Below are 22,105 nucleotides of genomic sequence, written 5' to 3' on the forward strand. Positions count from 1 at the left end.
AAGAATTTGGAGTGACCTTTCAGGGTGATAAAAGGGCATTAATCAGAAGTAAGTGGACAAGTATATGTCTGTGTATTTTGAGTGTTTAATATCAGCTGTTAGTGTTGATCCTGTATTTTAGACTTCATTCCATGGCTCCTAAGCCAATCTATCAGATGCTTTAAACAAGCATGCCAGCTTCTAGCTCCTTCCCTGCCTCTAGATCGCTCTAAAAATACTTTTACTTGAAAGAGAACAGGAAGTTCCTAACCAATTATAAGTATTTAGAAGAATCTTCAATTTTAAGCCATTGTATTACTAGCTGTAAGTTCATTTTCATCTTCTGTTTTCTGAACTGTTTGTAATTTAGGTTTTGTGTCACAAATTCCTCTTGTTTTCTGTGGTTTCTACCACTCACTGGGACACTTGAACACTTAGTGAGGTGACATGGGGGACAGAATGTATCTCTAATTTCAAGGGTTTATTTGTCTGGGTTTCCATCCCCTTCATTTACAAGGAGAGAGTGATAGTGGAAGGATTTTTCTTTCTAGTGCTCTGCTCTTCTAGGAACATAATGCCTTAGTGTCCTTTGGGTTTGGAAATGCTTTGAGACCGCTTTATGATGAGAGGGATAAGATTAAACTGGTGGGTACTTCAGATACATATTGAGTTGTTGGTCTTGAGAAAGCAAGCGTGTTTAGAAGAAAATTATGTAATTCCCAATATTTTCATTGCTCCATATGAACAGTATTTGATCATTAACACACTGAGGATGGAGTCCCTCTTTTTTGTTGTTGTTGTTGTTGATCAGGAAACATTTGATTCCTGTTGTGTGTTAATTTTCTTTAACTTATGGCTGGTGATGAAGGAAAATGAGAGTTTAATTTCAGCTTTTGTGGAATACAGCGAAGTATTATTTTCCAAGTCCACATTAAGAGCGGTGGATTTTCTGTGCAGTCGTGCAGCTTACAGGTCTGCTTCTGCTTTAGGTGTAGGCACAGTTACTTGTCTGAGAAATTACTTGACAAATGGTACTGAATTTGTAAGTACACTGCCACAAGTTTAGAGCTCTGAAGAATCAACATTCAGTATCGTAGAATTGATCTACCAAATCCTGCAGGTGCACTGTTGCATTAAGAGGTGGTTTGTTTGGTTTTTTTGTTTTAATCTAAAAAAAATAATGCCATGGACATAAACTATTCTAGAACAGAAGAGCTTGGTATAATTTTACTTGGACATTTTCACTTTTAGTGGCTCCTCTGGAGAAAATACATGTGCATGGTAAGTCATGGTTGCCTGATGATCTTTCCATCATTTATTTTGGTTAAATGAAATTAAGAGAATTTTTTATGATGAGATTTCATGTAATCTCTAGGGTTTTCTTTTAAACAAAGTCAGTTGTTTCTCTGAATTCTGGTTTTAATAATAATAATCATAAGCCAAACATTCTCTTGCTATTTATTTTTACATTGCAAAACCCAGCTGCCTTAATCTTGAGGTGCCTTGAAGTTGCATTACATGAGTTCAAGCATTTTCAGTGTTTTTCAGGGGGACAATTAAATATAATGCATAATTTTCTCATTTGTTTTAGCCCTTTTTACTAGAAATATTCCTTCTGTCTAACACAGGAGTGTTTGTAGGCAAGACCTTATTATGGTCTCTGATCTCCTGGTTGAGAAAATTGTGTTCTTGCAGCTCATCACTGAGCTTGTAGGGCTGAACTTGGAAGCAGATTTAGTCTGTTGCGTGCGATCTTTCTACCCAGTGTTCAGTGAAAAATGTCTTCTCTGATTGCTGGAGCTCATGGATGCTGCTACTCTGTACTTGGGAGAACTTACTTGGGTTTATTCTGGGTTATGTAACTCATCTGTGTACTTGCCTGTCTACTTGTCTCACCTCTTGAAGGCAATGTCTGTATTACCCAGCTAGACATACTACTCACACAATGTTTTAAGGGCTCCTCTGTTGTGAGAACAGATTTTTTTTTTTCCTCTTTCATTTGTTTCCCCTCTTTAAAGCCACCCCTTTCCTCTTTCAGAGTAATAGATATGTTAGTTAGAAGGTTTATATCAGTGATATTTGAAAATTATCTGTTGTAAAATGTGTAATTAAAGGCAAAAGCAAGTGTTTAATGCTTTTTTTCTTCTTTCTGTTGTTGCTGTTCTTAGAGACTGCGCAGTTGACCCAACTTGTGTGTTGTGTATGGAATGCTTTCTTGGAAGCATTCACAGAGAGCACCGATACAGGGTTAGTGATCCTGCAGGATAATGACATAGTTATTAGTGATTGTGTGTGTGTGTGTGTGTGTGTGTGTGTGTGTGTGTGAAACAGTATCAAGTTTAAGAATGTATACAGTATTTCCAAATGCTGAATGAACACAAAGTTCAGAATGTCTGCAGTAATCCTATGTGAATATGAGTGTTTTGATCTGAGTGTAACTTCTGGAAGTTAACACTTGAAAATATTGAGCAATTAAACTTTATGTGCAACAGTTAAGCTTACAAATGTATGTTATTTTTAACACATGCCCTTTAGTGAATTTTATAGCTTTAGACTGGGTTTTGAATTGTTTTGACTTTTGTGTTTGACTGTTTTTAAAAGCTATTGAAAAACCTTTAGTAAGAAGCCACTTCTATGTAACACTTAAACATAAAGTTAAAATAGAAAATGGAAACTGTAAATGCTGTTTATTTTAGTAATATACTGTTATTAGTAGTACAGGGTAGTTTAAAAAATCCTGCAAAGCCTAGACCTTGGTGTGTTTTTAAACTAAGAAGTTAAGTGAAAACTACCAGTGCAGCCTTTCTGTAAATCTGTTTTTTACAATACTGCACTGCTGCTAATGTAAATCTGTTCACTGAGTGGTTACACTAAACACTAGGATTCAGGAAAAAACTCCAAGCACAAGAACTTTTATCAAGAAACCCAGCCAAATTTGCTGATATCAGCTTACCTCTTGTACATAGGTTTTTACTTTTCGAGCCTGTTGAATTAACAAGTCTAGATAACGTCCAAAAGTGTAAGCAAATGTTCTTTCAAATGTCCATCTAGTTTTGTTGATACTCTAAGATGTGCCTGTGTGTATAGAGTATATCAAGTATGCCAAAAATAGGTGAAAGAAGAATTCTTCTATGTATCAGTTAATAGTTTTGATTCAAAAAAAGAAGTATTACTATACTTATTAACTTGAGGTGGTCTTTAAAATAAATTTTATTAAAACAGTGTAAACATACCATTAAAATTTTCCAATGCTTTTTTCTGTGCTTACATATGTGAAAAATTTTAAGTCTCTCAATTCCTTTTGTCATAAAGCACGTCATTTACTCACTGTATAATAGTGCCATGTGAAATGATTTAGCTTTGTTCAGATTAAAACGGTGAGAATTTGGCATAGTACAGATGCCATGGCAAGTAATAGAGTCAGAAAATCTGAAAACTTCAGGTGGGGCAGAGTGGAGGTGTTTGAAGGTCTTTTGTTGTTCAGGGCTTTTTCTTTTGACATAGGCACACTGATGAGGTAGACGAGCTTTCAGATGTCATAAAAGTAGATGTGATTCCACTTCTATTTTAACAGGGTACTGTCTAAAGCTAAGTGTTGTGATCATGCTTTTGTAGTACAGCTGTGACTACTCATTTCTTAATGTGCATATATTATATATATGCATATTCAGATGAACTGCATTGGTTTTAAATTATTTCAGATGACAACATCAGGTGGAGGAGGTTTCTGTGACTGTGGTGATACAGAAGCTTGGAAGGAAGGTCCTTACTGTCAAAAGCATGAACTTAACACTTCAGAAACTGCAGAAGAAGAGGTAATTACAATTGATGCATCATGTTTCAAAACATTGTTAACCTTGTATATATGTATATATATATAAATTGTTCATGTGAGGTTATTTTTAGTCTTGTATACTCTGCATGAGAGGCTGTAGGAACTTTAAAAGTAATATTTGAACCACAGTGTTAGGCAAAAATTAGTATGTTAAGTTCCTTAAAATGTTTTCTGCTTAAAGGCTTCATTGTGTATGATCTTGGTCACCTCTGCAGCTTTAGTTCTGTTTCTTTGTTTTTCTGTATATTCTGCGAGATTGTTTTTCTGTATATTCTGAGAGGTCAAGGGATTCTGCCACATGCAAAAAAAACCCCAAAAAACAACCAAACACAAACAAACAAACAAACAAAACCCCCAAAACAAACACCTGCATGTAATCATCTACACCAAGAAGCCAAGTTCAGCTGGCTGTGCAACAAATATTCTGATTCTTACCAAAGGGAAGTGCACAGATTTTTAAAAATCAAAATACCTTGCTGTCACAGGAAAGACATAATGGAGATGTGAGGCAGAGGTCTCTAAAAGAGCTTGTTTGGTATGGAGAAGGTAAATAGAGAACACATCTTTACCACAGATTCATAGCATAACAACTTGGACATATTAAATGTAAAAAGACATGCCCCATCTTACAGGAGATACTCAAGCTGTTGGGCTAACTACTGCAAAACACTATTGTTAAAAGCTTATACATGTTTGAAAGGAAATTTAACATGGTTGTGGAGAGAAAAATTACCAATGGCCATTTAAAATTGTAGGTTCCACCTTTGGTATGGGAAGTGTTAGTGCCTCAAGTTACTGGAGATGAGAGAAGCATTCTGTTTTCTGCTTATATTCTTATCTGTTAGTATGTCTCAGGAATTAGTGTGGCTAACTGGGCTTCTGACCTAGTCACTCACATCTGTTCTTACATAGTATGTAGTGTATATACATGCAGTATGTAATGCTGTGAGATTTTTTTTAAAGGAAGAATGTAAGGCAAACATTGGTAGTAATTCTGCTGATCTGATGGTTTACGTGAAGCAACTGGAATTGTATTTTCAGTGACAGTGGTCTTTCTAAGATCTGTTCTCACTCTCAGCCCTAAGACTCTAGCATGGCTGCGGGACTCACCACTAGGTCTACAGGCCAGTTTACATTAGTCAGCAGCCTTAGGAAACTCCTGCTGTGAAATCTTGGGTGGACTGCTACTTCTGTGCGCAAAGATACTCACAGAGTGGCTATGCCCGACAGAAAAATCAAGGTTCTGGGCAGGCTTTGTGTTTCTTCCCCATAAACCATGGAGAGTGAGATGTCTTATGCAGTGTTGTGTTTGAGATAGATTAGGGATGGTTTGTTGAGCATTATTGGAGTCTGTTTTTTGCCTTGCCCATGTATGTGCCTTTGTTGAAAGTGCTGGGAATGGAGGGAGAGCTGTTGCTTATGGTTTGCCTTTGCTTTTGATGGCTGATACTTCTTCATACCCTGGTTAATTTTTTAATTAAGGAAAAAAAAAGAGAAATGGCAGTTGTTACCACTCTTGTAAAGCTTCCAAATACTCCCAAAGAGTCTTGGACTGTAGGGGATAAACTTTATTAGTTCAGGTGAATTGCTGACTGTCAAGAGCCTCCTTTAGGATGATGCACACTTAAGTTGGGAAAAGATTTTTGTGGCCATTTTTATACAACCTAAACTGTAGTAAAGCACAGAATTTAGTATTAGGTAATCCTAAGCCAGAAATTGGGCCACTGTTAACAATGACACATATGACAAAATATCAAATGATGAATCGAGTCAGTGACCCGGTGTATAGTGTTTATCCAGGTGACCTGCAGGCCATGCAGTGTTCCCTTCCCAGGTTTGTGGAAGAGGAACTAGTTGTTCTCTAAATTTTGATACAGTAAAAGACGACTTCTTCAAGAGAAGACTTTTGTGATGATTTCTATTCACCATCCTTGAAATGGACTGGAGAGAAATGGCAGTGGTACCTGCACTCCCTTATTCAGAGTTGCCAGTAGTTCTCATTTGCTGCTCCAAAAAGTAGTCCATTTGACTTGGCAGATTGAGGCAGCTCTCCTCTTCCTCCCCCTCCACATTCCCATTCCCCCCACCTGCAGCAGCCTCCATTCTGCTCTGGCACAGAGAGCAGGACAAGTTTCTAGGGGCTGCACTTGTCAAATGGAGAGCACAGAATGGGCAGAAATGGGTGCACAGTGCACAGACAAAAGGAGAGCAGCTCTCTGTGAGCAAGACTGAGATGTGGACAGATGATTATGAAACACCTATTTACATTTCAGGAGTTAATTATTTATATACCACAGCCTATAAGAGACATGCATCATAAATCATGATGCCAGTGTGCTGCATGTTGTATAAGCCTGGATAGATAAGATTTATGCCTTTTAATGCATGCTGCATATAAAACAGGACAAGAGATGCATGGTCATTTGTATTCTGCAGTTTACTAATATTGATAAGCGGAACAAAAGATACAGGGATTTGAAATTATAGTTTCGAAGGCATAGCAGAAGAAGCAGATTTTAATACAGCTGAGGTTAAAGTTCTTCCAAAGAACTATCTTTAAAGGTGTGCAGGAGTGAGAACAAGGGGAGTGAGAGTGGAAGAACTGTGTGAAAATGTAAATGGGTGATCAGAGGCAAGTCAACATTCAGGTACTGAATGTTAGAGTAAAGCTTTGGTGACTGTCAGTGTAGAACTGGAAGAAGAAAACAGGATGATTATTGACTCTGCTCCTTTCAACTGAAAAGTCATTTAAAGAAAGACATCGTTAAAGATGCTTACATCATCTTTGATAAAGAGAGGTGCAAATTTGACAGTTTGTTTTGAATGACATTTAATTTCTCGCTTGCTGTTTATATTTATTTTCCAGGATCCTCTTGTACACTTACCAGAAGATATGGTAGCAAGAGCTTATAATATTTTTGCCATTACTTTTAAATATGCAGTAGATATATTAACGTGGGAAAAGGAAAATGAATTGCCTGGACTAGAAATGATGTAAGTATAATATTTGTCTTCTAGCTTTTAAAGGGTTACGGATATTTATAGTTGAAAATGCAAGTTCTGATTTTAAGAATCTTTTCTGCCTTTCCTAAAATTGTCAGAAATATTTTGTTTACAATAATTGGAGTAGATTTGTATTTCTCATATTTTTTCCTTTGCTCTTGCTTTTACTTTTAACGTTGCTTTAAATGACATAAATTCAATCCTTGCTTTGAAGTGAGAAGAGTGACACTTACTACTGCATGCTGTTTAATGATGAAGTCCATACCTATGAACAAGTTATTTATACTCTTCAGAAGGCTGTCAACTGTACACAGAAGGAAGCCATTGGTTTTGCAACAACAGTAGATAGAGATGTAAGTGAATTAATTGTTAGAGCTTATAATTACCTTGACCTAATGTTTGTTTTATGACTATACTTACTTTAGTCTGTTTTCCCAAAGTGTGTAGTTAATGTGAGTCTCTGAGTCCTGTGTGTCATACCACCCTGAAATGCCTTAATACTAAATATTAAATGTCTCAGTGCCTAAATACTATGTGGCCAGTCCAAACCAGACCTCATACTGAATATGTTTCAATGTAAATGTGTTCTTGTAGGTCTTGTAAGCGTAGATACCAAGGTGTTTCTCACTCCTCTGTCAAGGACAGGCAGCAGCTTTGGCCCTTCCCGTACTGAACCAGGGAGCTGACATTGAAAGAGCCCCTAAATAGGCTCCAAACATAGGAAATGCTTCTCAGAGTAGCACTAGTTAAGTGTGAAGGATAAAATCCATAACGGACTGCTTTTGTTCTGGTGCTTGTGGAACTACCCATGGTTTGTGGTTTCTTTTTAAAATTTAATTTAATTTTCTTTTTCGTAATTGTCAGATTATAGTGGCAGGAAGGGGTAAAAGCATTTACCACAGTTTTTAGGAGGAGCAGTGAGTTCAGAATCACTGTGTGCTGAATATAATTGTAACTGGTATTTCAGTTTCAGAAGCACTCTGTCAGCTGTGTTTGTAGTGTGGCTTGTGCATTTTTTTTTAAGCAATTGATACTTCATTGGATAACTGCACCTTGTTATTTTTGCAATGAACCTGTAATCAGTTGACATGAAAAAAGAGTGTCTTTTTTACTTGTCTTATTGACTTACGCCTTTTTTGGGGAAGGGGTGGTGTGGGAGGAAATCTTTTCCAAAATGGCAATAGGAATGTCATTTTGGGTGGTTAAAGTACTTCAAGGAGGTCAGTGGAGCAGGAAATAGAACCACTCCGTATTACTTAACACTGAGCTAGATGTTGGGTTTGCGTTATAACTGCTCTATCTTTTGTGATACCGGTAACCAAAAGATTCACATCTGATCCCTGAATATGAGCTGACTGGAGTACATGCTGTGTTTTGTGGGATAGACTCAGATTTTTCCCTACTTTTGATCCCTTCTACTTCTAAATATGTACATGAATGCATATATACATGAGCATGTTTGTGAAAAAAATGAGAATATTATGCCTGAAGCAGCAATTTGGCATCAGATCTAAAATACCAGTGGGTTTTCCTGTCTGCAGTGCACTATGAATTCAATCAACTATCTATTTTGATGTATGGATTGACAGTAGAGAAAGACTGAAACCCTTCCTTTTGGAATAAAACAAGTGCTTCAACTGTATGTTTAAAAGACCAATTAACTTTAATATCTGCTTTTTAAAAGGCACTGAATTATCTTCAAGTTATATCAAAACTAATGAATAATGCCTTTGTACTAATGTTTTCAGTATTTTAATAAAAGAAGTGTAGTTATTTTCCTTGTTCATCTTAAGAACAATGTTATACACAGAAAGTTTAATGTAACAGGTAACTGAATATATGATACAATTTTATTTTCTTGTATAAGTATTGGGTACATTTGGGAAATCCAAGTATCTAAATAAATACAGTACTTAAAAAAGTGAAAATAGCATGAAAGGCAGAATAGTTAGCATGCATCTGAAGCTTTTACTCTGTTTTTTTACTAATGTAAAACACAGAATTGGGACTTCTGGATTAGGAGCTGGTGGTAATGTTACATCTTTCTGAATTTGCAGGGCCGTAGGTCTGTTCGATACGGAGACTTCCAATATTGTGATCAGGCTAAATCAGTAATAGTGGTAAGTAATGGCAGTAAGGGATGTTATCTACTTATTTGCCTTATCTAAAGCAAAAGGAGGCTTTGCTACACGGTTTGTGATACTGTTATCATAGTGACTCATATTTTAATGATACAAAGTGTTGGAGATACTATTTACAATACGGAGATATGAAAATATTGGTTTATGGGGTTTTTGTTGTTGTTGGTCTTTTGCTGTTTTTTTCCCTACTATGGCCTACGTGACACCCAAAATAATTTTCTAAAAAGAAGCTTGCAGACAATTTTTTCCTTCTTAAAACAGAACTACATTATAGTTCAGATCAGTGAAGTTAAATTATAGTTTTTCTCCTACAGTGTGAAGTTGCTTATGTCTTTCACAGCAACAGTTACGGAAATTATTACTGATTAAATCCAAATGTGAAACTGCAAATACTTTCTTTTTGCGTCTATGCATTTTTAATATATATATATATATATATATATATACACACACACACACACACACACATATATAATATATATATTGCAATATTCTGTGTAAAAATGTGTGAATAATGTTGTCTTTTTTTTTTTTGTTAACTGCTGCAGTGCAGTACTTAATCACATGAAATAAATACTGCAACCATTGAAAAACAGATACTGCAACTAGAGTTACTGTTCTTTAACTATTTGAGGTATTTTGAAAGCATTAGCATATTTTTAAGGATGATGTTGTGCAATATTTTTAACTTGCTGCCCATGCAGGCAAAGAACAAATGGCTTTTATATGTAACATCTAATTATTATGCTTTCTGACACATAGATGAGGGTAAATTCTTTCTTGTTTTAACTCTGTGTATTTAATTTGTATTTTTGAAAATAGTCTGTGGGCAGTCAGTTTCCATGATGGGCTGCTGTGTGACTTGCCTGTCATGTTGGGAGGGACAAACATGCATGGCTGTCTTGGGTTGAACATGGGATTGCTTATCAGTAAATTGCAGCAGATCAGTGTGAGCATTGATAACAGGCCAAGAGTGGAAAATGGATTGACCTAAATGTGCTGATATTGCATAATAAGGTCCTTCAAATATTAATAGGATAAACAAAGTTCAGACTTTTTTGGGTTTGCTATGTAGGTGTTAGTAATTAGAATATGTATTAATATTATAAATTATCAAAGTTAATCATAGGAATGCTGCATTTCTGTATAGAAGTATGTATCAGTCCTCACTTAAATATGCATTGCCTCCTTTTTCCTTTTCTTTTTAAAGAGAAATACCAGTCGTCAGACAAAGCCATTGAAAGTGCAAGTTATGCATTCATCTATTGTTGCCCATCAGAGCTTTGGTCTGAAGCTTCTAACTTGGCTTGGCAGTATTATTGGATATTCAGGTGGGCAAAATTGACCTTTCTGAGATAAGTTAGAGAATATTTGTGAGAGGAGCTGATTTTCTGAAGCAATTTTGTCTACTTATTTCAGATATGTAATGTGTAAGGCAAAGCTATTAATAACTTGTCAGACTTCATTCTATTTTCTCTTACTGGAGTGCTGTTCTGCATTCTAACTTCCATGTGAAAGTGCTACCAGTCTTACGTAGTCTTTTCTGTTTAGTTGCTGTTGAACAGAAGCCAAGACTTGCTGTCAAATGCAGTATGCCAAAAAGCTATTTTTTCAGTCCTTACTTCTTTTTAAATGAATGCAGTAAGCTGAAAATAACCTGTCTGATTAGATAAAACAAAATTATTCAGAAGTAATTTGATGAATGATGATGAAAGTGATTGCTTTAGATTTTTTGCTAAGTAGAACAGAGAAAATGCAAGGAATTGTGGCGTGTTTTGGTAAGTATAAAAGCTGACAAAATCTTAATCAGATTTTTTGAAAGAGCTTTCTTCAAAGGAATCAAGATGCACAGTATCAGATTTTATGGGAATGCTCGGTTTTTGTTTTGGTTCCCCATTTGTCCTGGTAAATCATAAGATTGTAAAGATTTAGGGTATGAGGGGAAATGAAAGGAAAAGTGACAATCTGCTGATACAGAGAAATATAGATACAGATCCCCTTGCAATTTGTATTTTTTTCATCTGGAAATGTTAGCAAGAAGTATTAGCAAAGCATGCTCAGCTGTCATACTGCACATACGTTCTGCATAGGCGCAACATTTTTCAGAGACTGTTTTATTACACTGATAGTTGGAAAATGAGCCAAGATTCCATGCACAGTGTCTTTATGACATGTTCTCATTTTTGAAACATAAGTAGTTTATGTTTAAATTTTAAAGATAAGGAAATTAAACTTTTGAACAAAACTTAGGGTAGTGGTTTGTTCAACTATTTGCCAGTGATGCTGGTAAACAGTAGGTATTAATGGAAAGGAGTTATGAAGATAGTTTCTTTCTGTGATAGATTTCCCTTTCAGTGAAACATGTAGGCAGGCACTCTCTTTCTCATTTTAAGCCCAGTCTTGTGCCATGTCATTTGTGCCAGGTGCCACAATCATTAATTTTCAGCACTAAATGATGGTTGCAAAAAAGTAACAAATATGTCAATGTGTCTCAAGTTACAGAATAAAGCACTGAATTTTGTTTGAGTTGTGTGTGTAGTGTTTCTGAAGTTTTGAAGAGTTCTGCTCATTAAATGCTGAGTTCTTTATGATTCAGAAGGGCAAAAGGCGTGTTTGATTGTAAACAGCACACATACATTTAGTCTGTGATCTGTGTGCTCATTTGCTTGAACTGTCTTCCATGTCTTGGGATGCAGTCTTGTACTCTGAGTCTGGTTTTTAACAAGCACACCCAAAAACCTAAATTCTGCTCAAACTTTTAAACATGTTTGTCTGTTACCAGTCATCTGTAACATGGGGTGATAGAGTTGCACTGCTTGGGTGGTTACACTGAAATGTCCCTGAACAAAGGCTGGGTGACTGGTGGAAGGGTCTTCTGCTGTGCCAGAGTGAGGCTGGATGATTGCTGTCAAAAAAAGAGACAAATTCTTGTCACTAAAAAAGAAAAAACCTTGCTGTGGAACTTCATCATAGGTTGGACCACTACATCCTTCCCAGCCAATGTCACTTCAGGAGTAAGTGTTTGACAATTGTTGACCAATGCAGTAGTTTCCATTACTTTGGTGTCCTTCATAAAAGTAGTTGGAATTGAACTCTGCAAAGCAAAAAGGAATAACCCCAACCTGCTGTAGGGGTTCTCAGAGGGTATATTACTGCACCATGCTGCACTAAGCCACTGCCCACTCTGCCTGAGGAGCTGAGATGCCAAGCAGGGTGTGGAAGTAAGGGCTCTCTAAGTCCTGTAGTTCTCAGGGAATGTGTATTACCTGCAGTGCAAAGCCAGGTTGAACATTCTTAATAGGACCATGTCTGGGTTGTGCTCTGTTTCAGATGCAAGCATAGAATATGTTCATATAATTCGAGTTACTGCTTCTTTCCATTAGAAAAAAATATGCAGAGAACCCTTGAAATGATAGCAACTCCTAAGTGAAAACAAAAAGCTCTTAGATGAATATGAGTAATTTCATATACGAATTATATTTTCCTTTCCATAGGGGTCTAATCAGGAAAATGAAAACCTAGAGAATTAGTCTGCTGTGTAACTGTTTGTTATTTTAGTAAGCCATTTTTAAGGAAGCCAATTTTTATTTGATTACTCTAAATCAAATCATTGCATTTGGCGATTTTCACTATGTTCTTAATGTTCCACAAGGCTGGCATGAAACTTGCGATGTATGAAGTGTTTGTGTTTATATCAGCAAAATATGAGTGCTGTTATTGAGTTGTCATGGAAAAGAGGGCAGTGTGAGGGCTTTTGTGTTGTATGAAAATTTCAGGATATCAAAATAACACTCGTCTGTGTTTGGGCTGTAACTAACTGGTACCATTTCTCTTCATTAAGATGGCCTTCGCCGAATACTGTGTCAGGTTGGTTTGCAAGAGGGGCCAGATGGTGAAAATTCTTCTCTTGTAGATAAGCTGATGCTGTATGATTCTAAACTGTGGAAAGGTGAGTTTTCTCAAAGCTCAGGAAAATGCTAGAGGATGCTATGCCTAAGTTTTCCTTTTACTGTATTTGTTAATGTTTGATCATTTTTACTGAGGTGTATTATGGATAATTTTGCCTAATTTGTTACAATCTCTCCCTTTATGATATACTCCCGAGTGTATTTAAGACATGAACATACAGATACTGGAGATGGGGTTGGTTTTAGGTCTAAATTTTCAAATTGGTCTGAAATTAAAACTGACTTGAATATGCAAATGATAGTGATAATTAATGGAAATTGAGTAAATGATAGAGAAATTGGGGGTTTGTGTGCTTTATAGGATCTCAGCATCCATTTAATATCTACCAAAATGCCTGTTTTTAAGGGATGAGGCAGTCTTTCTGCTTTGACTTGTGCTTGTGTTCATGAGGTATTCTTAAGTGTTCTGAGAACATTCAGTGAAAATTACTGTTCTGTTGTTTTAGAGCTCTTGAAACTTTGAAAGGCTGTTTGATATAATGGAATTAGTTAGAAAAGTTGTAATTTTGAAGAAAGGGAGGTAGTTAATTTCTATTCCCTCGTTGATTCCCTGCCTGATCTGATATTCTGAAAGGATGTGTAAGGCCAGGTGTAAGAAAGAGAAGCACAAAGGACAGGTAGGTAATAATGTAATATGTCAGCCTGGGGAACTTCTTGGAGTACCAATAAAATAAGTAAGAAATAAGGTGGAAAGTGGATGTAGTATGGAGAAAATGATTATTTATTTTGTTTATCTAGTACCTTTTATCTTGAGAATGAAGTCCTGGCACTGTAATCTGAGAGGTACTACTTTTGTGGAGCATTACAATATTTTTAATACAGGTTTTGTTAGGATAATGTTTTTCATGTAAGCAAGGAGTAACTTTTGCATTTCTCTTTCAACATCAATATTTCTCTACTTTTTCTTGTATTCCATAGTTCCTCTCCATTAAGGAAACAGTCATGGCTTTTGACTTGAAAATGACCTACAGAAGAAATTATGCATATGTATATTTGCTTCCAAGCTACATAGAGATGAATATAATTTGTATTGATAATACTTTCTGGGAGGCTGTCCAGACAGATTAGATATTCAGAGATAGCTTAGCTGATTATTTTATGGAGATGTTCACAACTAGGAAAATTTGTTGCCGTTTCCAAGACTTCTCATGGGAGTGTCCTCTTTTCCAATCTAAATCCCCTTTTTATCCTCAGGAAGAACAGAGTTCTGTTTTTGTTTTACTGACGTTCCTTATATTTGATGATATACATTCCCATTCAACAATGTTATCTTGTACAGGTGTAATAAATAATGCCTCTTGAAGAATTTTGGTTTATTATTCTTCCTCATCCTTTGCTACCACCTCACAGACTTTATCAAAGCAGCTTCTACTCTGAAATGCACATTTACCTCATCCTGTAGAAGTTTACTTTTCTAAATCTTTCCATAATATGTTGATAGAAAACTGTGACATGTGATATTTCATTCATTTTTCTTGACAGGGGCTAGAAACGTGTATCACCAGTTATTCATGAGCAGTCTTCTTATGGATTTGAAATACAAGAAACTCTTTGCCATCCGTTTTGCAAGAGTAAGTATCTTTCTTACAAAGAGCCATTAGATGCTAAAACTGTCTAGTGAAGAGAGTCTAGTTAGCATACAGTGATTTAAATTAACTGTTACCCAGTTGTTTTTTTTTACTTTTTATGGAAGTGAAAACCTGAAATGAAATGCTGGAAATCTTATTTTCCTCTTCGGTATATTAGTTATAATGACATCTCATCTCCTGAGGAGGAAATGGCCTTTCAGATGCTCCAGAAGTAAAGGAGTTCAGATGTTTTTCTCTTCACCATCAGCTATGCAGGCTGTCAGTTCTTAAGAGCTAATCGCTGCTCATTGTTGGGGTGTAAGCTGTTAAAGCACTGCTCAGAAATAGTGCTGAAATTCAGTTATGCTGATTAGTATTTCTGCAGTAACTGGTATTTGAAACGCTTTAAATCAGCACTGCAAAATTCTGCTCACTCTGCTGCAGACTCTTGAGTAGAAAATAAAATTTTAGCCTTTTGTGAAAATGAAAGTGAGTACATCTCACATGTGAGCAGATTAAGTTGTCATATTCTTTGTACGGTATAGCCATATAATAATCCGTTAGAGCTACTCTTCCCTTTTTCATGGCATTAAAGTTTCCCAGAGCAGACATTTAAGTTAAAAAATCAGGTCAGTGTGGATTAGAGGTGAATTTCCCCTTGTTGTTTAGAATTACCGGCAGTTGCAGAGAGATTATATGGAGGATGATCACGAACGGGCAGTATCGGTGGCTGCTCTGTCTGTCCAACTCTTCACTGTACCTACTCTGGTGAGTAGTGCCTGTCTTTCTTTTAAAAACTGATAGTTGGCACTCCTTGCCTTTTTTTGCCTCCTTCTTAATAGAACTATGAGCGATTGCAGAGTGATTTTATGAAAGATGACCACGACAGAGAGTTCTCAATTGCTGACCTCTCGATACAGATATTCACAGTGCCTTCTCTTGTAAGTACTAAAAGACCAAAAAAGGAAATCTTTATTTGTTAAAAGCCTCTCAAGGTTCATAACTCAAGGCTGCAGATTTCTTTAACATTATTGTGGAAATGCAGAACAGTCAGACTGTTTGCATACATTGCTATGGGTTTAGGAGTTAAAGCATTCAGCATTGGGAAGTTTCAGTCTGGCTTCCCAGAGTGGGCTGGGTGTTTCTGGTTTTTCTTTTTACGTTTTTCTTTTACTTTTTTTTTTAGAAAGGTGCTTTCATATTTATTTAGAGATACATACAGATAACATTTAAATTCCTCATCATACTGAGTCACACTTACTGTTTGTAGAAATCTGTATTATGGTTTGCATATCATGGTTTCAGAGCACCATTCTTGTGCAGTTTTATAAGTGATCCACTTTATGTTCATTTTTCAATCAACAAAAGTGCTAGCAAGAATTGTCTCATGATGCTCCCTGCTTCCTTAGGTACTTTGAGTCTCAAGACAGTGCCTTCTTTTAAATTTCCAGCTAACTTTTGTTTCAGTGCTACAAGCACTGTGACTTCTCCCAGCTCACTAAATCTGCTGGTCTTTCACCAGCTTGTTTGGGAAACTTTTTTTGTTGTTGTTCCAGTCTCCATTTAAGTCTGTCTTTGCTTGTATTATGGACTAGCAAATTAAAATTTGGGACTGGAATAAAAGTCTGATTTTCATACCCAGGATTGTTTAGAAAATGAATGCTTCTGAATCCTCCCAAATTTAATAAGCTTCATTGAGTTCTTAAATTCAATAGTAGCATGGCAGTCACAATACTGAGCAAACTTCTTCAGTTTCCTAGGGCTGGATGGTATTCATGGGAATTCAACAGGAACTCAGGGTTTTGTTCCCATGGTTCAGGACAATTTTGTATTGCCTCTTAATTTTGATACTTTCAGTAAGAATGTTGCCAATATTCAGACTTACTGTTAGATTTAACCAACTAATATTATTCAGATGGTTATGGTATTTTTCCCTTTGGCAGATGGGATGGTACAATATGTGTATCAATACATACTTTTTGAAAAAGTAATTTCAGACATTTCCCAGGGCAGAGTAATTGCAGTGCCCCTTTTATATGTGTTCTGTTTTAAAAGCATGCAAAAAAAGCAAAGCAAATGCATTTTGGCTGTTGTGCAGAATGATAGAATAGATTGATGACATGAAAGTAATTATATAAGCTTCTATCATATGAACTAAGCATTATTTTTTAATATATTTATAGCCACTCATTCTTAACTAAATGAATAAGTTAAAGAATTTAAACCACCCCACCATCCTTCAGTAACATTTTTGAACTGATCTTAGTAATTTAAGAGTTTGATATCTCAAGGAACTGCAGTTTTTTTGTTTTGCGGGTGGATGGGCAGCTCTGTTGAGCTGATGATTTTTTGGGGGGGAAATGTTAATCATTAGATTCTTTTCCCCCACTGCAGCAGCATTTTAGAAACCATTTTGGATTATCATTAGCAGCTGTAGAACCTGGAAGCTCTAGTCAAGGGCCACAATGTCATTGTGGTAGATCAGAGTGGCCAGTCTTGTTGAGTCTGCTAGCCAGATCCAAGGACTGCAAGGCTCATCCCATTTAACCTGGAAAAGCAACAGAATGGGGGAGTTATGGAAGTGTTCATGAGTAGGAGCTGGCAGTAGCTTAGTGTGAGAACTGACAATGGTCAGAAATTAGATTTTAGGCTCCAGGCAGTAGCTTGAAGCTTGTGGGAGAAGCCAAGTACATAACTCACCCACTTCAGCCTGGGAAATCATAAGGAAGAACCCAAAACAATCCTTATAGATATCTTCTTCCTGACACCTGGTGTTTTTCCAAGTTGTTTACTGGTACTAAGAGGCGTTGGTCTGAACCAACCAATAATATTCATTGTGCCAAAATGCTGTATAAAAGTCCTGTCTTTCCATAAACATTTGCTATAATGCCCACCGAAGGAACCGGAGTTCTACGTATCGGTGTTTGAGCTGTCCCGAATGGTAACAATAGCTTAGTGCCCCCTCCTCTCTTGTGAAGTTGGCTTAGGTTAGGCTTTGTCAAGACTTCGCTGATTTCTTTCATACAATACATGGATATATGCAGCAGACCTTGAGGGAAACTGGAGGTTATTTCTTGAAATTTCCATTTGGAAATAGCATGTTCAGTTCCTTACTGGTTCAGAAGAGGCTCTGCTCACCACAGCTCTTGATAATTTGTAAACAGAAAACAGAAGAGCTGTCACTCCCCTAGAGGGCTCAAACACATACTTAAAGGGAGGTACAAGTTAATTGTAAGACACATAATAATGTGTCTTATGCCATAATTACATAGGTTAGCAGGAGCCTTACCACAGACAGACTTCTGTGCAGAAAAGATCTGAAGAAAGAAATCTGGCTTATGATAATTTTTGACTAGATTCCTTTTTTTTTTTGTCTTCTGTGATTGTGTGAGAAGAGTGCTTTTCAGTGTTCTGTTCTAATTATTGATCTAATTATTTTGGATAAAAAAAAATAATGTCTTTTATGAGCTTCATGGTGCAGTGTGAAAATCTTGTTAGCTTGTTAATTACAGCAGATTTCAATGTACTTTGGAATAGGCTCGAATGCTAATAACAGAAGAGAATCTCATGACCACTATCATCAAAACTTTCATGGACCACTTAAGGCACCGTGACATCCAAGGCAGGTTTCAGTTTGAACGTTACACTGCTCTGCAGGCTTTCAAATTCAGGCGTGTCCAGAGCCTTATTTTGGATCTCAAGTAAGTCAACTAACTATGTGCTGATTTGAGAAATTGAGGAGTTAAAAAAAAAGGCAAAATGAGCACTTGCATCTTTCTGATCTCCCCAGGTACGTGTTGATAAGTAAGCCAACGGAGTGGTCAGATGACTTGCGACGCAAGTTCCTGGAGGGTTTTGATGCCTTCTTAGAATTACTCAAATGTATGCAGGTATGTAAATCTGTGAATTACAAAATCTGGCAAAATTTCAGCAGGAAGTTCGCTATTATGATGTCAAAATAGCTGAAATTTGATCTGCTCTTCGTTTTAGGACTTTAGTGCCTCATCAGTTTTGGAGCCACTACATTTTCCTAAAACGTAACATCTTGCCTCGCTTTTTAAAAATTTGCTGTAGAGGACAATAAAAATTAAGAGCAGATCAAAATGAGAAGTGTAATTTGTGGCACATTTTGCATTTGTAGAGGCAGACAAGACAATTAATTGTGAGCAAAATCTGCTTCATCTTAAGTGTCAGCAGAGTTGCTCCTTGTGTTGAGGAATAAATTGTTCCTGACACACAAATAGACCTCTTCACTTGTGGTTTCATTCTCTTTCATTCCCCCAAGGTTCTTTTTACCTGTTGCAGCAACAATATGTTTATAAGGATACCTAACCACTGTCTCACACCTCTGCTACTGCTGCCAGTGTATTTCAGTGATACATTGTTGAAATGTATAATTCTTCTTGTTCTAGGGTATGGATCCAATAACCCGTCAAGTAGGACAACACATTGAAATGGAACCAGAGTGGGAGGCAGCGTTTACACTGCAGATGAAATTAACCCTTGTTATTTCAATGATGCAGGACTGGTGTGCATTAGATGTAAGGATTAATTCCTTCAGAATTGTTTTTCTGTGTGAAGAGGGATAAAACCCAAATATTAATACATATAAAAACTGACCTAAACACAACTTCAGCATAAGCCAAGGACATCTTCTATGAGAAAATGCAAATCTTTTCTGTATTTAAACACAAGTGTGGTTTCTACTGACCAATTCATAAGAACGTGACCAAGCCTTTTACGAATACTGCAGAGAGTTTTGTCACACATCCAAAGATTGTGATTATCACAACACTATCAGGTTATAATTTTCAAAGAGGAGGGAATGGAGGAGTAGACCCTGGATGTACAAAATACTGCTTTATTTTAAATCCTGTTTCTGCTCTGTAAGTGTTTCAAGTTTCAGGAGTTCAGAACTTGATCTTGATAAAATATGGCTGTGGAATAAGTGATCCTGGAATACCTGAACATTCAGGCTGGCTTTAATCTGTTCCTGGTATTTAATGTGCAGGTTTTACTAGCTCATTGCTCAGAAAGTTACCGTCATGTCAGTTACAAAAAACCCCAACCCAAACAAAATCCTAGTGGGTATTTTTCTAATCAGTCATACGAGTAGGAGTTTTGCAGTTTGTGCCCTCCTTTATTTGGCTCTTTTGTTGGATTCCTTATCTTAATTTTGCAGGACTGTTGTTAAAGGTAGAAATCACAAACCCTTCTGGGTCTTTTTTACATTGTCTGTATTATTTTTCAGAGATGTGGGTTTTTTCATAATCTCTGTAAACGGCAATCTTTCTTTTAGGAAAAAGTATTGATTGAAGCTTACAAGAAATGCCTGACTGTGTTGATGCAGTGTCATAGTGGATTTACTGATGGAGAACAGCCTATTGTCCTCAGTATGTGTGGACATTCAGTTGAGACCATCAGATACTGCGTTTCTCAGGAAAAAGTTAGCATCCATCTCCCAGTTTCTCGTTTACTTGCAGGTATGAACAGTTGAAAAATATTTCAGGAAATGAAAAATGTTCTGTAGCTGTGATATGTGTTTGTGTGTACATGAAGACACACACAAGCATTGTTTAAGGCCTGAATAGGATGATTTTTGGCCATTTTCTAGCGATTTGGTAGCGTCTAGGCCAGATGCTCTCAAGCACCAGAGAACTTGTTATCATTCAGGCTGGGGGAGCTTGAGTCTGGATTTGTATTATAGGCAGCTACTGCTGCTTTTGCCACTTGAGTGATGCAAAAGAACTGTGACAAAATATGGACTGTGGTTGACTGTTTTGGGGTATGTTTAGCTGTCAGATTGAATAGACTAATCAACATTCTGTTAGAGAACAGATTTATCAAACAGATGTGTCACCAGAAAATTGAGCTATGCCTTTCTCTTCATATTGTGTCTATCTTGTTCAGCAGTTGTGTTGAAAAAAGCTTTGTGAATTTTGGTTTACAGAATCAGAAAGAATGTGATAAAAATAAATTCACAAATAATGACGTGAAAAAAGTAATTCTTAGGTAAAGTGCCATTCAGCTCAGTGTCAAAAAGCTCTGATTAGTTGAATCTTGGAGCAAAGTCCTTGTAACTTCAAAAGAAAGCAAACCAAAAAACCTTCATGTATTTTGTAGGGGCCTTATTCTAGTTCCTGAGGTATTTTATAAACCCCCCAAGGACTGATAAAAGGGGTGAGGTATCTGCTGTTGATTGTTTGTCCTAACAGACCAAGGACTCTTGGCTCTCACTGCAGGGACATGACAGAGTCAAAGAAAAGGCAAAAATCTCACTTGTACTGCAAGGTTTATACAGTTAGGATGGGAAAACCTCAATTCTCTTAAAATGTGTACTTTGTAACATGTTTCTTCAGGAAGTAGCTGTGTAGCTCCAAGGTGATAAATTTGCAGACCTGTAGCTGTGTCCAGACAATGGTCCAAGGATGAATTAGATTACCTTTTTTGTCCTCTATGAATTACACAAAATATTGCATGTAATATTCTGTATGGTTTTTTCATGTCTTTATGCAGGCTTGCATGTTTTGCTGAGTAAAACTGAAGTGGCATATAAATTTCCAGAGCTGCTGCCCCTGGTATGTAATTAAATGTAGTATATTCATTAAATATAATCAATGCTGAATATGAAATTGGTCATGTAAATGTAGGATATTATTAAATAAACCAAAGGACCTTTGTACTATGAATTCTACTCGGAGAGAATATCTTTAATATATAAAATTACCTCTTGAAAGATTAATATCCAGATTTTCATGAGCATAGATGATCAGTATTGCTCGCTAAAGTAACTAAGACTCAGGTGGCATAACCTCCTTTTTGTAGTAGAAACTGCTTTTTGGAACCCCAGGCAGGATCTGATTCCTTCTCCTGGAGCCGGGTTCTGATTTTCTTCCCCAGCTGTCTCTTGCTTTCTGCCTTTTCTTACTGATATGCTATTTCTTTAAGGGGTAGTCAAAAAATGTAAAATAAAAGAGGATAAAACCTAACTGGGAGAAGAAATCTCAGTGTCTTTGGAAGGAAGCAGTACTTAACCTTTGAATGAAATGAAATTACAGTGTTATTAAATTCCTGGTGTTGATGTTTTAAAATATGAAAGCTGCTGTCTTTAGGAATAAACTAAAGCCCTCATGCAGTAGCTGTGTGGAGCAAAGACAGAATGTAAGAGCGATTAACAACAATTTGAAAGATTGTGAATAGGCTCATTTAACTTTTGTGCTGGATTTGCTTGTCTTTTGTCGTGCCCAAATATTTTAATGATCACAAATATCATTCCCCTTCATTTCAGTCCCATTTTCTCTTATTTTCTCTATGTACATCAAAATATTGCATTTTCTTAACGCAGAGCGAACTTAGCCCGCCTATGTTAATAGAACATCCCCTACGATGCCTAGTCCTGTGTGCCCAAGTGCATGCAGGGATGTGGAGAAGGAATGGTTTCTCTCTCGTTAATCAGGTAAGTGCACTGTAGCTGTAGAATCGCTCTTTCCTGATAACTCCCTGAGGATCATTTCACAGGCTCACAGAACCAATTAGGTTGAACAAGACCTGTGAGATCATCAAGTCCAACCCTTGTCCAAACGCCACCTTGTGAACTAGACCACAGCACTG

General features: G+C 36.7%; 1 protein-coding gene across 2 annotated transcripts in view; it reads left to right on the top strand.

Moving 5' to 3' along the window:
* UBR2 (ubiquitin protein ligase E3 component n-recognin 2) overlaps positions 1–22,105 on the top strand; it is a 55,480-nt gene that overhangs the window by 5,766 nt on the left and 27,609 nt on the right. The window contains exons 3-17 of one of the 2 annotated variants that reach the window (XM_040058011.1): positions 2,148–2,226; positions 3,681–3,794; positions 6,681–6,808; positions 7,032–7,170; positions 8,875–8,937; positions 10,169–10,289; positions 12,800–12,907; positions 14,409–14,497; positions 15,337–15,435; positions 18,032–18,195; positions 18,285–18,384; positions 18,907–19,035; positions 19,794–19,977; positions 21,011–21,072; positions 21,840–21,950. In XM_040058011.1, coding sequence (XP_039913945.1) covers positions 2,148–2,226; positions 3,681–3,794; positions 6,681–6,808; positions 7,032–7,170; positions 8,875–8,937; positions 10,169–10,289; positions 12,800–12,907; positions 14,409–14,497; positions 15,337–15,435; positions 18,032–18,195; positions 18,285–18,384; positions 18,907–19,035; positions 19,794–19,977; positions 21,011–21,072; positions 21,840–21,950 — 1,690 coding nt within the window. Of the gene's footprint in view, positions 1–2,147; positions 2,227–3,680; positions 3,795–6,680; positions 6,809–7,031; positions 7,171–8,874; positions 8,938–10,168; positions 10,290–12,799; positions 12,908–14,408; positions 14,498–15,163; positions 15,263–15,336; positions 15,436–18,031; positions 18,196–18,284; positions 18,385–18,906; positions 19,036–19,793; positions 19,978–21,010; positions 21,073–21,839; positions 21,951–22,105 lie in introns of both variants that reach the window. The other variant, XM_040058012.1, reaches the window with a different exon arrangement.

This window comes from Hirundo rustica, chromosome 3 (genome assembly GCF_015227805.2).
Source record: "Hirundo rustica isolate bHirRus1 chromosome 3, bHirRus1.pri.v3, whole genome shotgun sequence".
Lineage (NCBI taxonomy): Eukaryota > Metazoa > Chordata > Aves > Passeriformes > Hirundinidae > Hirundo > Hirundo rustica.